The 20,771-nt window shown below is 39.4% G+C and overlaps 1 protein-coding gene across 1 annotated transcript in view; it reads left to right on the top strand.

Annotated features, from left to right (window-relative positions):
- Positions 1–20,771, top strand: part of LOC311083454 (transmembrane protein 132C) — a 257,203-nt gene that overhangs the window by 219,429 nt on the left and 17,003 nt on the right. The window contains exon 5 of the mRNA XM_084114985.1: positions 1,223–1,366. Coding sequence (XP_083971111.1) covers positions 1,223–1,366 — 144 coding nt within the window. The remainder of the gene's footprint in view (positions 1–1,222; positions 1,367–20,771) is intronic.

The following is a 20,771-nucleotide window of genomic DNA, read 5'->3' as shown; positions in this document are numbered from 1 at the left end:
AACATGGACGCGCAATCATGCACGAGCGAAAACTCAGATGCGCAAGAGCGAGCCAGTGATTAGTAGTAAATCGTCATCACCTGCTTTCAGATGGAGCGGCATTTACTACAGGTGATGACGATTTACTACTAATCACAGAACCGGTTTTACTGACGAGATGCGCATGAGAATTGAGTATGCGCACGAAGGGGTCACGCGCGCGACGGGGATGGGGGGAGGGGGGTATGGTACGACCGTTTGATTGACGAACTTACTGTCCAATGATTCTAGGTGGTCTTGGAAATGATTGGCTGGAGTTTTTCGAGTCCTGCCCGTTCCGCAGATGATTAAATTGCTTAATTTTCATTTCAGTACTTCTAACTCAGTGGCTGTAAGTGGGTTAGGAATAGGATTTCAAGTGATTTTGAAAAAATGGACAAAAAAGAGAATCACATACCCCACCTTTAAGCAAAATTTACTTACGGCAGCTCTTATTTTATATTTCCAATCTCTCCTGCCCTCTCCCTCTCTCTGTATGTCTAGTGGAGGTTTTGAGCTTCTCTCTCTGGATGGCGTTGTAATGACTCATTATCGCTATGGATACTGCGATAACTGACCTCTCCTCTCGGCGTAATTACCAGCCTTTTCATAATGTTAAAATGTCAATTATGGCCACGACCAGGCTTCCTCCGAGCTCTCGCTCTCATTTTCTGTCTCTCGCGCTTTCTTTTCTCTCCAATAAAGGAGTGTTTTCTCTAGAGAGGAATGTGTTCTCATGCTAAATATTTATGCGGTAAATACTTGAAGAGATGAATTCAGAGAGACCCAAACCCACATGAAGACCCATTAACCCTCTCTGAATGTGATGAAATGATTGCATAATTGAGAATATGATAATTAATCTCTGTCAAAGCCGAGCAATCGTGAGATATGAAACATCACAGTGCCAGCAGGCATCAGCTTTACATTAGAGAGACTTGCCTTTCCCTGCACCTCAATTTATTTCAGATTGTTATTTTCAAATCAATTTATCTGTGTTTGTGGTGGATTTCAGCTATATTCCATCCATCATTTTATTAGGAGAGTAAAAGGACAGGGCTGAAAAGTTCCCAAAAGTTGATTTGGGAAAGTTTCAAATGTATTTCAAATTTTATATAAATATATTCTAATATTTAAAAATATATTTAATGGGATTCATTTAAATTTATATAGAAATTAAACAGCAAATATCTCTTTCATATAGGACACAGAGATCCTGAACACAGCAATTCTGACTGGACGGCGCGTTGCCATGCCGGTAAAGGTTGTTTCTGTGGAACAGGACGGAACGGTGAGAGAGGTGGATGACCCCTTGACCTGCATCTCCACAGATGAGGACGTCCTCAAGGTGAGAGCTCACCTGCTTTATTTTGTGTTACCTTCTTCATCCTCTGCCCCCCGCTCTCCATCAAAAGTTTAGACAGGTGGGGCCTTGCATTGTCGATAGATTTCATCAAGCGACAGGCTCCAGGGTGACTCAGGGAAGCCCAGACTGGTGGCAAAGAGGAGATGAGCAGACAAGAAAAACAGCGGGTGCCTGTGAAAGATGTTTTTCCCTCCGCAAAGTTATTCTTTTTAGTGGGTTTGAGTTACACACTCAGAAATGCACACATACACAAAAAAAGACATTTCCAGAACTGAATAATTGTCTGGAAGACAAACGCGAGATGTGTCACATCACATGAAATGACTGAGCCGATGCAAATGAAGACATGAAAGGTAGCAGAACCCCCCCAAAAAAGAACGAAGGAATTATAAGGATGAAAAATTCTGATGTAACAGGAAGAAACACCTTAAAAGATAAACAAGCCAGCCACGTCACCTGTCTGTTCATTCAATTCAACCTGTCTGATTATTCTTATTCAGTTCAGTAAGTAATTATTGCTGAAGATGTTTACAGTGCACACTGGTCATTTTACTCGACTTGTGGTTTTGGGTTTATCTGGTCCCAACTGGACGTGTTTCATAGATTTAATTTTTGAATTTTAAAGTTTCTCTGTTGAAAAATAGCCAAATGTCTAGTGTGTAATGTAAGGGATTTTGATTTTTTTGAAGTACATTTATTTAAAGGTATACACTATGTAACTTTTGGCCCTCTAGCGGTTAAAAAAACCCCCGTAAAAAACAACAAAAAAACATGCATTTTGCAGAAGAACATTGGGGCGTTACTGTAGCTTCAGAATAGATAATGCTTTACAATGAACTCTTTTAGAGAGCTACTGTATATATGGCAATTCATCTGTTCAAATACCTTACTCACCTGTTGAGTAATAATAACATTCACCTCTGCTTCGCCTCTCTCAGTCTCTCAGTTCTCTCCATCTCCGAAAAGCCAAGCCTAGTTTTATTACGAGCTCTGTCACATTCTGTTTTTGTCAGCAGACTCTCCTCTATTCTGTGTTTTTTAAAAACGGGTAATTCCCCGGAGGTTTGAGATTTACCGTGTTCCATGTCCGCCTTTCTCGCAATTTCCCGTGAAAAACCTTCCCGTCAGGTCTAAAATATTACACTTATATTAGGCTTACCATAGTGAAGCAGGGTTAGATAAAAACCTGTTTTGAAAGAAGGATTTATGATGTATTGATTATCAGTTTGGTTAATTCTGAGAAAAAAAATCACATAGTGTACCTTCAAAAGGTGTGTGTGTGTGTGTGTGTGTGTGTGTGTGTGTGTGTGTATACTACCATCCAAAGCTTTGGTGGCAGTAAGAAATTAGTATTTTATTCAGCAAAAATGCATTAACTTGGTCAAAAGTTTATAATGTTAACATTGATAATAATAAGAAATGTTTCTTGTGCATCAAATCAGCATTATATTTGAAAACAGTTGTCTTAAATTGTAATAATATTACACAATATTACTGTTACATCAAATAAATGCAGCCTCAATATGCATAAGATAATTTTTTTCAAATAAAAATAAAAAATCTTGCCCCAAACTTTTGAACCGTACTATAAATTACTCTTACTCTGTTTCTTTTGTAAAATATAAAAGCACTTGCTTTTTGGGGCCAATAGTCAATTTTACCCTTGGGGGTTGCGTGAAAGTAGCATCAGAGTCTGCGTTGTCATGCTCTCCTGAGCTCTGAGCTAATAACTGAACCTTCCCGATGCTGAGGCAATTTCCATTTACAAGCAGCAATATGTAGTTTAAATACAATCAATACCCAGTAACAATGAAAAACTCATTCCAGAGCTTTAATGCAAAGTTGAACAACAGAGCGTGTTATTAAGGGAATTACAGGACGCTCATTTTTTGTTGGTGTTGTGATGGGGGGGAAAGAGCATCAGGGTAGGAAGAGAATCTGCTTCATGACAGAAACATGTGGTGGGGAAATTGCGGCAGGTGTACCTGTCTACTTGCGGCTGTCATAAAGATGTGTGCTTGAACTCCGGGTGACATGCGTGACAGGTGTAAACAGGAAACATGACAGCGTTGCAACTGAGGACGAGATACAGAAGTGCACCGTCAGGATAAACACAACTACGGGAAAGGTTCAAAAGGCTAGCATATCCCAGCTTTATTTGTACAATATAAAAATAAACAAAGAAAAGAATAATGCTCGCAAACATACTTTCACCACGTTCTCTTTCAATGGCGATAAATTAATTAATTCAGGGTTGAGCTAAAGGATAATGTTGTCTTTTATAAAAGATGTCACCTTGTCACATTGCCACCCTGCAGGTTCAGGTGTGAATGCGATCTTATCTTTATCGTCGCACGCTGTGGTTAATCAGTTCCGCGTTTGTGTGGGTTGAAGGGCTCTCGTAATGATGGCTGATCAAATAAATAAAGGAGTCCGCTAAAGAGATCCCATAGGCTTTAGCGCTCAAATCCCACTCTTTAACCAGCGTCTGTGAGAGCGAGGCCATGGCCTTAATTGGTTCCTGTGAAGACTCCCTCAGTAATGTCTGCGGTAATTGAATTTGACAAAGAACAAGAAGGACAGAGGCATGGAGGAAGGGGTGAGAGAATGTGTGTGTGTGTATACATGCTCAGACACATGGGGACACACAAAACAAAGAGGATTATAAATCAATCTTTCACATCCTCACCCCTTTTTCTCAGTCTTTCACGGTGTGTTTTATTCTCTGTTGTAACATTTTCATTTATTGTGGAAAATCATCTGGTTTTACTGTATCTCGGCTAGTGTAGACACTGCAGGTGTCCTCTATGTAAGAGAGAGCACGGTGCGGAGAGGTGTACGGTGCTAATCCGTTTAATAACTCATTCACTTTGCAGTGACTGGCGGGCAGATATCCGGCGAGCCCATAATCGTGTAAAACTCTGATCAGGTTAGGAGCATCAGACCGCTCCTATTCTCAGGTTCAGCTGAGCAAGACAGAAAGTAAATATATTTGTCAAGAGAGAGGTTAAGAGTTGCAGTGTGTGTGTGTGTGTTCATTTTTAATTATTTATCTTCAGAAATCATTTCTTAGATATGATCAGTTTTTCATTAAGATTACACAGTCTTTTTTCTAAATATGTTGTGGATCCTGAAGTGATTATTAATTTGTATTATTGAAACCCTCCAGATCGTTAAGTCTGAATTCATCTGTATTCATTAGTTTTTATATTTTTAAAGTTTAAGGCTTTTTTGCAGTTGAATTTTGTCCAAAAGATACTTTTGGGAAGAAAATTATGCTTAGCATATTGCGTAATTAGGGAGAACAGGGCTAGCTGTCACTTTTCAGTCCAGTGAATATTGCTTAGGGTGAGTTTATTTGTTAAAAGTGCATTTTTCTATAAGGCGCATACCTCAAAGTCTTGGCTATAAAACGACTATTGAACATTTCCACCATTTTTGTCCAAGGTTATATGATACAGTTCATTGAATACTTGTCACAAAAGTTGTCAAAATAGAATCTGTCATTAAACAGACATTTATCCACCTTATTATAATGCAAATGTAAACTAGTTCCTGTGAATGTGTGAGACTTATAGGTAAATATATTATAGTTAAATAACTATAGGTTATTTAACTATAAAATAACCTATAGTTATTATTATAGGTAAATATTTTATAGTTAACTATACAGTGAGGAAAATAAGTATTTGAACACCCTGCTATTTTGCAAGTTCTCCCACTTAGAAATCATGGAGGGGTCTGAAATTGTCATCGTAGGTGCATGTCCACTGTGAGAGACATAATCTAAAAAAAAAGAAATCCAGAAATCACAATGTATGATTTTTTAACTATTTATTTGTATGATACAGCTGCAAATAAGTATTTGAACACCTGAGAAAATCAATGTTAATATTTGGTACAGTAGCCTTTGTTTGCAATTACAGAGGTCAAACGTTTCCTGTAGTTTTTCACCAGGTTTGCACACACTGCAGGAGGGATTTTGGCCCACTCCTCCACACAGATCTTCTCTAGATCAGTCAGGTTTCTGGGCTGTCACTGAGAAACACAGAGTTTGAGCTCCCTCCAAAGATTCTCTATTGGGTTTAGGTCTGGAGACTGGCTAGGCCACGCCAGAACCTTGATATGCTTCTTACAGAGCCACTCCTTGGTTATCCTGGCTGTGTGCTTCGGGTCATTGTCATGTTGGAAGACCCAGCCTCGACCCATCTTCAATGCTCTAACTGACGGAAGGAGGTTGTTCCCCAAAATCTCGCAATACATTGCCCCGGTCATCCTCTCCTTAATACAGTGCAGTCGCCCTGTCCCATGTGCAGAAAAACACCCCCAAAGCATGATGCTACCACCCCCATGCTTCACAGTAGGGATGGTGTTCTTGGGATGGTACTCATCATTCTTCTTCCTCCAAAAACGTTTAGTGGAATTATGACCAAAAAGTTCTATTTTGGTCTCATCTGACCACATGACTTTCTCCCATGACTCCTCTGGATCATCCAAATGGTCATTGGCAAACTTAAGACGGGCCTTGACATGTGCTGGTTTAAGCAGGGGAACCTTCCGTGCCATGCATGATTTCAAACCATGACGTCTTAGTGTATTACCAACAGTAACCTTGGAAACGGTGGTCCCAGCTCTTTTCAGGTCATTGACCAGCTCCTCCCATGTAGTTCTGAGCTGATTTCTCACCTTTCTTAGGATCATTGAGACCCCACGAGGTGAGATCTTGCATGGAGCCCCAGTCCGAGGGAGATTGACAGTCATGTTTAGCTTCTTCCATTTTCTAATGATTGCTCCAACAGTGGACCTTTTTTCACCAAGCTGCTTGGCAATTTCCCCGTAGCCCTTTCCAGCCTTGTGGAGGTGTACAATTTTGTCTCTAGTGTCTTTGGACAGCTCTTTGGTCTTGGCCATGTTAGTAGTTGGATTCTTACTGATTGTATGGGGTGGACAGGTGTCTTTATGCAGCTAACGACCTCAAACAGGTGCATCTAATTTAGGATAATAAATGGAGTGGAGGTGGACATTTTAAAGGCAGACTAACTGGTCTTTGAGGGTCAGAATTCTAGCTGATAGACAGGTGTTCAAATACTTATTTGCATCTGTATCATACAAATAAATAGTTAAAAAATCATATATATATATTTTTTTTAGATTATGTCTCTCACAGTGGACATGCACCTACGATGACAATTTCAGACCCCTCCATGATTTCCAAGTGCGAGAACTTGCAAAATAGCAGGGTGTTCAAATACTTATTTTCCTCACTGTAGTTATATAACTATATAACTATAATAACAAAGTAATTCTATAATAAATTAAAATAGTATGATTACAAATACTAATTTGCAACTTCAAGCAGCATAACAGACTGTTTTGTGTACAGCTTTTGGAAGAGGCTGACACCGCAATCCTTGCATATTCAAGTTAAAACTGTATCCTCTCTTACATTAAAAATAAGGTGGATAGGCTTTTCTTATGGAAATTTAAACAGCAAAATGATTCTAAAAAAAAATTCTAATTAATAAATTATATGAATTTGTAACATTTAAAAACAAGTAACCCCATCTCTTTTATATGGTTACTGTTCTATTTTCACATGGGTGATTTTGATATGATTAGAAAAGCAGGATCTTATAGTGCATAATCAGAAAAATTTCAATATAATGTGGACATAAACTGCTTATAACCCCCATAAACATCCCAGCCGCTAATCAATCACCGCAACGCCCTTTTAAAACTATATAGATCTAGCTTCTTTCTGAGCTTAGGATGTACAGTGGATATGGCTAAGCTCCCATAATACTGCTGTCTCTACCCAGTGGACCCGTAACTCACAACTAATGGACCCTGCGAGACCCTCCCAGGGGCTCTTTCCATCTCTGGTAATAGCCTTTGACCTAACCTTCCTCTCTCTCTGAGCCCATGTGAGAGAGTGGGGAGGAAGCGGTTAACCTCCCCCCCCCAAACCCTCATCTTCCCAACGGGAGCTATTAAACACCTTTTTTAAAGCATTATCAGGGCTACCCGCTGCATGTGATGGCCAATAGAATTTTAACAAACGACAGGGTATCCGTTGGGCACTTTGCATCACAATCCATAAAACGGCTAAGCATGCCGTAGTATGCACTGCTTAAAGGAATATGCCGACTTTTAGGGACTTTAGCTTATTCACCGTATCCCCCAGAGTTAAATAAGTCCATACATACCCTTTTCATCTCCGTGCGTGCCGTAACTTTGTCTGACGCACCCACCTCTAGCCTAGCTTAGCACAAAGACTGGAGGTAAACGGCTCCAGCTAGCATACTGCTCCCAATAAGTGACAAAACAAAGCCAACATTTTCCTATTTACATGTTGTGATTTGTACAGTCAAATCCACATGAGACACAGCCATCGTATACAATACTGGGAACTATATTCTCAGAAGGCGAAGCACTGCTGCTTGGGCGGAGTGATTTGCTCGCAGCACCTGAGAAGCCCCATGATGAGGAGCAGAGAGTTTGCTCTGAGTTGAAGTAAATCACTCTGCTCAGGTAGCAGTGCTTCGCCTTCTGAGAATATAGTTCCCAGTATGTATACGGTTAGAAGATGGCTGTGTCTCATGTGACCTTGTTATTTGTACATGCTGTGACTATACAAATCACAACATATAAATAGGAAAATGCTAGCTGGAGCCGTTTACCTCCAGTCTTTGTGCTAAGCTAGGCTAGCGGTGGGTGCGTCAGACAAAGTTACGGCACGCACGGAGATGAAAAGGGTATGTATGGACTTATCTAACTCTGGGGATACGGTGAAGCTAAAGTCCCAAAAAGTCTGCGTGTTCCTTCAACTTCTTGTATATTTATGTGTATTATCTTTCAAGCATAATGCTGGCAGATACTGTGAGCTATCTGACATGCAGCATGCTGACAGACATATGGAAACTTTCTGTTATGTTAAAAGGCCTTTTCTTCTGAATTATTCAACAATATGCTGGAGTTTTTCACTATAAACACCTTAGAACAAAGCTTCCATCTGTGTTTGAGTGTGTGTATGTGTGTGTCCAAACAGTACTCAAACCGACACCATGGAAAATGGGACTGGTATAGCTGCTGGTGCTGTGCAGTGATGGCAGTATTGTCTAATCAGATATGTTACAAGAGATTGACTTCACATGATATGATAGCATACTGTGTAAGTAACCAAATACACACGCTCACACAGATGGAACAGCGCTTAAAGGTGTTTATGGGAAACAATGACAGATTGGAGATGCAGGGGTATCGGAGAAGAAAAGAGTCCTGAAGTTGACATTCAATGTTTATTGATAACTAGTAAATACGTTTTTTGGCCCATTCATTGCGGTGAACCTGTCCGGGTTTGAGGTCTTTTTGGCTTTATCGTTACTGCTCAACTGCTCCATTTTCTAAGGACACTATTTGTGGGAATATGTGTATCTTTTGACCTGTCTCAAAGAAGGGCTTTGTTTTTAGTTCATCTCCCAAAGAGAATATGTTGATGAAGGTTTAGACCACTAATAATAATATCAGACATATTGGGGACACCCATGACTTATATACGTATGCAAATATTATGTAAATGCCGCATATCAATTTCAGAAGTTTGAAAAGGACCTGACTTCCCATTCTAGGACAAACTGACTCGCAGAAATCAACCCGCCTGCTCCAAGTGTTTCAGAGAGTCACCAAAGACATACGACTTTGAACATTTTGTCATTATTTACCCTTACCCTTGTGTTGTTTCATGTTTTTGATGTGTTTTGAGGCACCAGGTTTGAATGTGCACAAGAATGAAAGACATTTGAGAGCTATATGGTGTAGGGCTTACATTTTCAGTATTGTATTCACAAAGTTCTCATAATTTTAAGTTTATTTGTTCTCAAATCTGACTTTTTTTTTCTACAACTGAAAAATATTTTGGGGAAAAGAAGACACTTACCATGCAACAAAATATGAGAGACTGGGGCAAGTTGTCACTTTTTTATTGCATGAACACATACCTTAAAGTCTTTTAAAACCACAAAACCAAAAAAGCTTGTAAACATTTCTACCATTTTTGCACACTGGAACAGTGGAATCTGCCATTTAGCAGCCTTTTCAGATACATTTAAATAGAAAAACAACAATGAAACAATATGATCACTTAATGAAACAGTATAAATATAAATATGGGTTTAAGTGGAAAAATATATATGCAATTTAAGTGTGTTACATTGCAGTTTTTATTTAACGATTAATCGTTAAAGGATCGTGATCTCGATTTAAACAGCCACACGATCTTATTCCTATATGACAACAATTCAGCTATGTCTGTTAAACCTTTGACAAGTATGATCATATCTGTGTTGGCACTGCTGCTAACAGCTTCACAACCACACAATATTGTTATTTCTGTGTTACAATAATTCAAATTATCACAGATAAATATTTAGTTCGGAAATAAACTCTGTCTACGGTAGTGATCAAAATAGACTAAATCACCTTTTGAAAGTAACTTGTCTGAAGTTTTGAAAAAAATCGTTCAAAAACACTGATTCATCCAGTAATGAAATAAGTGAAGTGTTTATGAGTGAGTCATTGAATCATTCATTCAAACCTATCAAATTAATTGTTTTTAAATAGACTGCAGCAATTGACATTTTGTCAGAATATCTAGTAAATTTTGCGTAGTTGTCTATTCAGAATCGTAGGAGAATCATGATAAAAAAAAATTATAAACATTTTTTAAATATCTATTTTAGGTGAACTTTTCCTTTAATAATCAAGATGGAGTCAAGATGGCCGCAGTGTGAGTGTGTGTCGCACAGGTTGGTCTGTTTGAGTTGCTCTATTGTCGCTCTACACTCAATTTAGTACTGCTTCTTTGTATATAACATGCCACAATCCTTATCAGTCTAGTCATATTCATGTGATAAAGACTTGATAAACATCGAACAGTGGAACAATGGCACTGGGTAAACAAAACCAGATCTCCTTGCAAACTTTATGGTTTAAAGTTTGCATCAAACTCTAAAATCAAAATTCTGAAATTGCCGAAAAATTGTAATAAAAATTAGACAACATGAAGATGAATTCAGAGTTATTTATTAATGATTAAATTTCCATAAATTGGGATAGGTATCAGGCAATACCCAATATTCAGGATGCTTGGGATTCAAGGGAAAACACTTACCATGGATAAATGCGGAACTTATAAATCTTTATAGACAGAGAGACAAGGCCTGGGCTAAATTCCGCACGACTAGAACAAATGAAAACTGGGAATATTATAGGACCCTAAGAAATTTATCAAAAACTATGACTCGTAATGCCAAATCAAATTATTACAAAGATTGTTTATCTAATAACTTTAAAAATCCCAAACAGTTTTGGAGTAATATAAATGTTTTATTAAACACCTCAGATAAATGTGCTATTAAGCAGATAAGAGATGAAAACACGATAGTTCACGATTCCCTATCTATCACCCAAGTATTTGGTAAGTTTTTTTCTACTGTTTGTTCTAATCTAACATCCAATTATTCAAACATGAATAGTTATAATAAGCCTTGCTAGATAGTACTTTTACCTTTACTAAAATAACACCTACAGAAGTTCTGAAGGTTATTGATCAGCTTAGTGCTAATAGTGGTGCTGGACCTGATGGAATTGAGCCCAGATATATTAAACTTACCTCTCATATTCTCATGTGTCCACTGGCTGATCTCTTTAACATGTCTTTACAAACCAGTGAACTACCAGCTATCTGGAAGTATTCCCTCATTACTCCAATTTACAAAGGAAGTGATATTCTTGATCCACAGAATTATAGACCTATATCAATAATTTGTGTTATTGCTAAAGTATTTGAAAAATTCATTTATAATCAATCATCAAAGTATCTTGAAAATAATAAGATTTTATCACCTTCTCAATCTGGATTTAGGCCTAATTATTCAACAACTAGTGCTCTTCTAAAATTGACTAACAATGTATATTCACCATTTGGTAGTGATGACCTTACAGGGGCTATTTTTATCAATCTTAAGAAGGCTTTTGATCTAGTTGATCATTATTTATTATTAGATAATCTGTATGCAGTTGGTCTTTCTCAAAACTCTTTATTATGGTTTCATTCTTATTTAAATAACAGAAAACAATGTGCTGTTATTCAAGGGAAACAATCTTATTTATTTATTCAAGAAAGAGGTGTGCCACAGGGCTCAACATTGGGTCCTCTTCTTTTTTCTATTTTCATCAATGATCTTCCCTTAGTTCTTTCACTCTGTTCAGTTCTTCTCTATGCAGACGATAATGTTATTTATACTTCCAAACCCCAAATTCAAAATATACTCCAATCAGATATAATTGCATTGCAAGATTTTGGAACGAGTGTATTGTACAGATCTAGAACTTGTTTTACATTTAACGTTCGAAAAAGACTTGCTACACAACTTATATTACCCTTCTTTGATTATGCAGATGTAGTTTATCAGAATGCATCTCAAACTAATCTTTTGCCTCTTACTACCGCTTATAATAAATTGTATGCTCATTTTTTACGCACCATTGTATTATGTATGACGTACTTAAATTGTCTCCACTCAATATTAGAAGCATTTAGGTTTAAGGCTCCTGCAGATTGGAATAATTTACCATTAAATGTACGATCTTTGACTTCATTTTATATGTTTAAAAATGTTTGTTTTTTTCCCGTTGTTTTGAAGCTTGTAATTGCTTTAGATTAAATATCTATGATTATATTTATTAATGCTAGGCAAAAAAAGTATTTTTTGTAGTGGTGTGTTTGTTGTTTTGAATTAGGTTACTGTTGTTTTTGTTTTGTCTTGTGTATATAGTTTTGTTTTGTGTTATGTTATTTAACTCATATTTGTGTTATGTTATGTGTATTAGGACCCCCTTGAAAACGAGATGATGCATCTCAAGGGGCTTAACCTATTTTTTATTTTTTTATTTTTTTACAATAATCTGTGTGAAAAAAATGAGTGAAGACCCCATGGACTGGAGAGTTCATGACTCACTAATGACTGGTGATTGCTGAATGAATAAGCATTTAAGCATATTTGGAATTAGCTGAAGCCACATCAACAATAATCTTGCACGCAAATGAAAACTCTCTGATTAAAGAAATAAGACTTAAGGTTAGCACCACACTTTTGAACTCTCTTTTGCCTCCCTCTCTCCTACTCTGTCTATTAATCTTTTTTCGCCTCTGTTTTTCTCTGACACTCTGATCATTTGCTGAGCTTTTAAGTCCCACGTCATGAATGCAAGGGAACAGGCAACGATGAGTGCTATGATCAATCACAAAAAAATCTAATTATGCTAAGCTAAGTGCTTGAAGAGTGAACATAAGGAGAGTGAACATAAGGAGAGAGAAATGTTTACTATGTGGGTCTAATATCAGAAATCTTACTCCGTAGGTGTGCATTTTGAGAAATCACCTAAAGGGGAAGATTGACAGATGAAGTTTTAAACTCATAATGTACATTTAACAGTGCCAAATCCCCCCACAAGGCACTATGGGAGTCTCTATCCACAGGCAGTGTCACATTTAGAAGCTGGAATCTGAATTTATCGCCTTCTGGAGTGGAAATGCTTTAAATTCAAATTCAATTACTGTGTAAACTCTGTAGAAGAAAAGCAAGCTTGGAGGAGCGGGTAACTTTAACTTTATATCAGTGTTCATTTGAGTGCAAACTATAAACTAGTTCAGAGACCAAGCTGTTCTCAGCATTAATCTAGTTCAGGGCCGTGGGTTTGGTTTATTGGTAGGGACATTTTAAAATCACTTAGGCAGGTGTACAAGTATACATGTACACAGAAATTGTAAATTCTGCAGTCTTTATGTATTAAATGTTTTCCTTGATATATATTCAACATAGACAGTGGATAGACTGAAAATTCTTTTTTAGATTTTTTTAATGATTTTAAAAGAGGTATTTAATGCGTAAATACAAGGCTGTATTTAATGTATTAAATGTTTTCATTTAATATATTTTAAAATGTAATTCATTTCAGCAGCCATTGTTCCAGTCTTCATTGTCACATGATCCTTCAGAAATCATTCTAATATGCTGATTTGGTGCTCAAGAAACATTTCTTATTATTATCAAAGTTGAAAACAGTCATGCTGCTTAATATTTTTGTGGATACCATAATATATTTCGATACTTTTTGATACTTATTTCAGAATTCTTGGATGAATAGTAAGTTTAAAAGAATAGCATTTATTTTGAAATAGAAATCTTTTGTAAAATTGTAAATGTTTTTACTGTCACGGATCAACTTTATTTGATTTAATGCATCCTTGCTAAATTAAAGTATTCGGTTATTTTATTAATAAAAATAAAAAAAACGTACTGACCCCAAACTTTTGAACACTAGTGCGAAAGTAGTATTTATAGTTTATATATATATATATATATATATATATATATATATATATATATATATATATATATATATATATATATATATATATATATATATATATATATTTGATTAATAATTTAATTTATAAAAGGAATAAAATGCCTTCAAAAATGAACATATTAACTTGTATTGTACTTGTGTTTTTTCAGAATTTTAACTTAAGTATCTTTACCAGTAACTTTACTACCCAAAAATATGCTCATGATGTTGTACCAGGTTCATTAGAGCATATGGAAGTTTAGATGCGCACGTAACAATCTGCAGCATCAGGCAGTAAAAGTGAAAATGATCCCTGTGTGGGATCATCTATCTGTTTTAAAAACCTCTCTTTATATCTGACCATTTCTCTGCAAGCAGTGAACCTGAGCTGCTCTTGCCTGTCCAGGAAATTGATTCCTCCCCTTCCAGCTGATGCCCACCATCTTTGTCTTCCTCTTTCTTTTCTTCTCTCTTCCTCTCGCCCTCTCTTCCCTCCTCTTTGCCCGCTACCATTCTCTGTCTCTGTCTTTTCCTCCTCAACGCGGCTGAGAGGCAAGTGCCAATTCTTCCGAGTAATTTGCGAGCTGGGCGGATGATGGGATTGGTGGATTGCGGCACCTGGCGCTGTTTTGCATTGTCAGCCAAATAATCTGTGATTTATCACTCCAGAGATGAGCAGAGAGTGGAAGAAGACACAGAACAGAAAGAGTGGAATTAAAGTGGAGAAAAGAACAGAAAACAGGGAAAGCAGCATTCTGCTGGAAGAAGAAATCAAGCAGAAAAGAGCAACTGAGATCAACACAATGCATGACATTTTAATTGAGTAAAGTATTAAATACACATATATTAATAAAAGTTCTAAAAATATCATTTAATTATTGTTTTGAGGTTCTTTAAGATTACTTCTTCATAAACTGTTTAATTGCTTTATTTCCTTTAATAGTAGCATTTTTTGCTAAAGAAATATTAATTATTCTATTTATATAGAATTCTATTTATATATTCATTTTATAGAGGTATTAGAAAACCTCCAATTGTTTTTTGGGTTGTTCGCCTTTCTTGTCGAGACATAATTTTCTCTTTATAGTGCTCTTCTCCACAAAGATACACTGGCCTTCATCTCTCTCTCTCTCTCTCTCTCTCTCTCTCTCTCTCTCTCTCTCTCTCTCTCTCTCTCTCTCTCTCTCTCTCTCTCTCTCTCTCTCTCTCTCTCTCTCTCTCTCTCTCTCTCTCTCTCACTCACTCACTCACTCACTCACTCACTCACTCACTCACTCACTCTCTCTCATTGCCCAGTCTCCTCTCCTCCTCTCTTTAAAATAGAGACAGAGATTAAATCGATTTTTCAGTGTCATCAAACCCATGGCTCAGCTCTTTGGCTTTGACGAAGGGAAGTGTTTATACAGGTTCGTTCCGAAGTCATGAAATAATACGCCATCAGCTGCAAGATGGGAGGAAAGTAGAGAGAAAACACACACACACACACACACACACACACACACACACACACACACACACACACACACACACACACACACACACACACACACACACACACATATATATATATATATATATATATATATATATATATATATATATTAGTGCTGTCAATCAAATGAAAACACATTTTTTCACATAAATAATCATGATTAATAAAACCTAATATTAAAGTTTTTCATATATTTTTATATTGTAATAATTTCACATTTAATCTCCAAATTAACGGAGAAACAACATAAAGACAGTAATCTATATTTTCAGTGTTTGTTTCACCGATACCAATACCGCTACTGATGTCAAATCTCTTCTCTCTGAGGAGAATGACGTGGAAGAAGGTTTTTTTGCGAACAAAAAGTATTATCGTCGCTTCATAACATTAAGGTTGAACCACTGTAGTCACATGGACTATTTTAACAATGTTTTTACTACCTTTCTGGGCCTTGAAAGTTGCAATGATGCTGCTGCCTATGTGGGGTCAGAAACCTCTCGGATTTCATCAAAAATATCTTAATTTGTGTTCCGAAGATGAACGAATGTCTTGCGGGTTTGGAACACTGTCAGGACCACTATAGTCAAATACGATTGACAATTAGCATACAGTTTGGATTGGCGGTATGGTTCTGTTCTGGGCAAGAACTCCCTGCGCATCCATGCAGCCTAGCATGGATAAGAGCAGGGAGAGCAACAATAACCCCCTTAGGGTAAACAGAACAGAACCAACATCAATGTATTGCAGATATCATTAATTAATAAAGATTTTAATGTACAGCATAATTGAGATTTAATTCTGATTCAAGGGGGAATCAGAATGCAAAATCCTGACTGGATGAGAGGAGGAGCTGGGGATGGAGGAGGGTAATTAGCTCCTGAGAAACACGATAGCTGTTGATAATACTGAAGGAGTTTATATATGTATCCAGTGATAGGCGTTGTATTCCTATAGGTAGACGTGGATAAGCTGAGAATCAGCTAATGCGAGCTTGAGTAACGTGACCTACCAGAACTGATGCTATGCTTGATTTTTGTGTGAACTAACCCTTTAATTATAGAGGGTATTACAGTATAATTGTAGGCTAATTGTAATTATAATATCTTTTTTAAACATTTATTAGGCTTTAAATAATATAACAACTTTTAATTTAAGTGAACTTAAAACAATCTTCACATAAACCCTAGATAATAAATGCTACATTTACCTGTGCCTTCAATATTAACTGCGTTAATATAATATATATAGTAACTGTATATATATGTATATATATATATATATATTTTTTTTTTTTACGTGTTAAACTTAACAGCTTGAGAATAATATCTCACGTAGCATTACATTTAGCTCAGACATTTAGTGTTGACAGCCAGTTAGTTCGCTAGAGAAATGAACTCTAGAGAGAAGCATTTTGTATATGCACTATATTAGCCTATTCATTATATTTACTTAACCTGTTAGTAATGTATGTTTAAATAAATTTGTCATAAAAACAAGTTATGACAGCCACTGTGTAAATGATTATATTTCAAAAATGAATTGGAGTAGAAAATTAACTTTATAATTAGATTTCGAAGTTAATGTAAAACCTGCCTTATGTGCAATTTACAGCACTTGGTTTTTTTTTGTTTTGTTTTTTTTGTGTGTGTGTGTGTGTGTGTGTGTGTTGATTACTATATCTAAAAATAAATAGCAACTAAATTTAATCATTTGGTCTCTGTTGTTAATTTTCCCTATATAGTTTACTGCATTAGCTAAAATGTTTTTATCCTTAAGAAATTTTTTATTATAATAGAATTTATTTAAAAACATATACACATACCGAACCGTGACTTCAATACTGAGGTACGTACTGAACTGTCATATTTGTATATATATGGGGGGAGGGGGGGGGGGGATTGCGAGTACTGTTTTTTCCAGTGGTATTTCTCTGGTGTTTCAATAAATGCAAATCTAGTCGAATATGCTGCTTATTTGGAACTTTGGTGAAGTGTGATGCTGTGTCCCAGCTTACAGAATGTCTTTCTCATGTCGTGTTTTTGATGTTCTGATATGGCCACATGCCACTTTAGCTGCCATTTTCCCATGTCATTAGCCTTGCAGTCCTCAGACCTGACACAGTCATTTCTGCTGCAGAGAATGACAGGGTGGCAGCTCGTAGAGCAACACTGGAGATGATCAGAAAGATAGGTGGATTGAAAAAAGTGCAAATTGCAAGAACAGAGATGGAAGCAAAGGTGGAGAAATTGAGCGTAGCATCCTTGCAGGGAATTCTGGGTAATTGCTCTTTCAAGAGTCACACACATATACACAAAAACTTTAGGGCTTCTAGAAGGTGCCTTTTATCAACTGTTGTTGTCTGTGTTTGTGTGGCAGAACATTCCACCCTATAAAAACATCCACAGCATGGGAACTGTTATACATTCTCTCAGGGCTTGTGTGTGTGTGTGTGTGTGTGTGTGCGTGTGTGTGTGTGTGTGTCCGATCTGAGGATCATTCGGCGCTCTAGACGCAAGTGCCTCAAACGAGGTGGAGTCCCTTTGCCTATTCCCCGATCTAGTTCTTCTTCTGTTGGCCACCAGAAAAGGGCTACTTTGGCTAATACTGTATCACTGGTGATCTGAGGATTACAAGTGAGCGTAGCCCGACGAGACCACCTCCTCGGGCCCCTCACTCCTCTAGCGCATCGCAACCATGCTGAGACTGCGTTCGTGGGTGTTTATGCTCTCTCATGAGAGCATGACCATGTCGTTACGTTGTTCGTCTTGCCTTTCTACATGAGGGCTTGAGCGCTCAGCGTGCCGTGTGCCATCGAGTTTGATGGCCACGTTCACTGTCTCACAAAGCTGACAGCTTTCGGATGGGTTTACTGGTCCTTTTCATTAGGGACCAAGCATTTCATTCGGAGCTCATGTGTGTGTTTTTCACAGTGGCAGTTTTTGGCAGTGTGGAAGCATATTGGCGCCAATATGGCAAGCCAAACATGCCAAAATCTGTAGAAAAAGTTTTTCCTCTCTCACTACCCTTGGTGGTGGGACGGCTTTGCTAATTGCAGACCACCTCTTCCCTGCATGTGATGGCCACCCTACAAGTCTGTGGAAGGCCAAAACACTCAATGCAGGAGGGTAGTTCTGAGTCGGGGTTGAGCTGCGCATAGTGACTGACCGTGGTTTAAGTCACAGCGCTGGCCCTTGCTCAGACGATGTCCACACTGGTGGTCCAGGAGCCCCCCATGGCTAAACCTTGCTGAAGTGCGAGACATCGCCAAAGTTCACTTTCTCAATGCTCCCATCTCACAAGGTGGCCTTTATTGGCGACACTTTTGGAGACTGTGCCCAGTGGTTCTCCACAGTTCAGAAGCAGGCTGAGGTAACCAAGAGCTTGTCCCGATGTGCTACTAGAGTCACTCATGGGCTGCCCCTCAGTCTGTTTGTCGCCAAAAAAAAAACCTCTGTCACAGCCAGCTCTACTGTGACTTTGAGCCTTCGCAGGAAGACGGCGCCACCTGTCTCAGCAGCCCTGAGACGGGAGACCCAGAGTCAGCTGCTCTTCCCTAGTGGAGGGCCGGGCGGAGAATCTTTTGTTTGGTCAAATTCTTTTCCACTGGCGTCTCAGTCAGCGGTACCCAAATTCTCAGTAAGAGCAGCTTCTCTATCTCTGGGTCTCAAGAGCGTGGATGGCAGTGAGCAACGCTTCCATGCCTTGCCACTCCCATCCCCCTCTATCGCCAGCGGGCAGCAATGTGCGTTTCGGGGACGCCACCAGGCCTTCAAACGCACCCTCTGCCCCACCCTGGAACCAGGTAGTGTTGCACAGCACACTCAGACCCCACTTCGGGCCGCCTCAGTGCCTCCCGAGTCGAGTCGCTGTGTTCCACCTTGCTGCTCCACCCCGGGTACGTCCGCGGTCCCGTTGTTCCTGCTTGCACTGTGTCTGGGAGCCTGGCTAGCACCCCCAGCCTGTCTCGCTGGCTCATCCATACAATCAGACTCGGCTCTGCGATTCAGGTCACCTGGCGCCCTCCCAAGTTCAGGGGCATCCAATTCATCTCTGTGTGGAGCAACGATGTCCCTGTCTTGCGGGCAGAGATCGATGTCCTACTGGCGAAGGACGCGATCGAGCTGATATGAAGATACAGCCCCTACTTCATTGTACCCAAGAAAGGCGGTGGGTTACGGCCAATCTTGGACCTGCGATCCTTGAATCAGACCCTGGACAAGCTAACGCAGAAACGCATTTTCGAATGCATCTGTCCCCAAAATTGATTTGCAGCGATCGACCTGAAGGACGCTTACTTTCATGTCTAGATTCTCCCTCGACACAGACCGTTCCTGCGCTTTACGTTAGAGGGACAGGCATATCAGTACAGAGTCCTACCCTTCGGCATGTCGCCCCGCGTCTTTACAAAGATCGCGGAGGCAGCCATTGTTCCACTCAGAGAACGCGGCGTTCGTATTCTCAACTATCTCGACGATTGGCTGATCCTGGCTCAGTTTCGAGATCAGTTGTGCGAACACAGGGACCTGGTGCTCCGTCACCTCAGCCTGTTTGGACTTCGGGTCAACTGGGAAAAGAGCAAACTCTCCCCCGTGCAGAGGATCTCTTTTCTCGGTATGGAGTTGGACTCGGGCGGTGTTGAACTGCTTGAGAACAATCAAAAGCAGGACAGTGGTCCCACTGAAACTTTTTCAGAGGTTCCTGGGGTATATGGCATCCACAGCCGCAGTAACGCCGCTCAGATTGCTTCATATGAGACCACTTCATCACTAGCTTTACGGGCGAGTCCCGAGATGGGCGTGGCAGAGCGGCAAGTAACGGGTGCATGTCACCCTGCACTGCCGCCAAACCCTCAGCCTGTGGTCGGACCCTTCGTTTCTACGGGCAGGTGTTCCCCTAGAACAAGTGTCCAGGTATGCTGTGGTCTTCACAGATGCCTTTGCCACAGGCTGGGGGGCCACGTACAACGGGCATGCAGTTTCAAGTCTGTGTACAGGGCCTCAACTGCATTGGCATATCAGTTGCCTCGAGTTGCTCACAGTACGCCTTGTGCTGGGCTGCCTCAAGGGGCCGCTACATAGCAAACACGTACTGGCCTGTATGGACAGCACTGCGACTGTTGCGTACATCAACCGTTCAAGGTGGTCTACGCTCCCGCTGCATGTCGTAACTCGCCCGCCATCTCCTCCTATGGAGTCAGAAGCATCTGAGGTTGCTTCGTGCCATTCACATCCCTGGCGTGCTCAATCGTGCAGCCTTCCTTCCTCCAATCCTTCGGCAATTGATCCTCAATTGGATCCTTCTTCGGATCCGCACAGATAGATCTGTTTGCACTCCGGACTCGACCCATTGCCAGTTATTTTACTCCCTGTCCGAGGGGACCCTCGGCACGGATGTACTGACGCACAGCTGGCCCCGTGGCCTACGCAAGTATGCATTTCCCCCAGTGAGCCTTCTCGCACAGACACTGTGCAAAATCAGGGAGGA

This window comes from Abramis brama (assembly GCF_963993115.1).
Source record: "Abramis brama genome assembly, chromosome: 5".
Classification (NCBI taxonomy): Eukaryota; Metazoa; Chordata; class Actinopteri; order Cypriniformes; family Leuciscidae; genus Abramis; species Abramis brama.
Note: the sequence above shows the minus strand (reverse complement) of the source record. Positions and strands in the feature narration are given on the sequence as shown.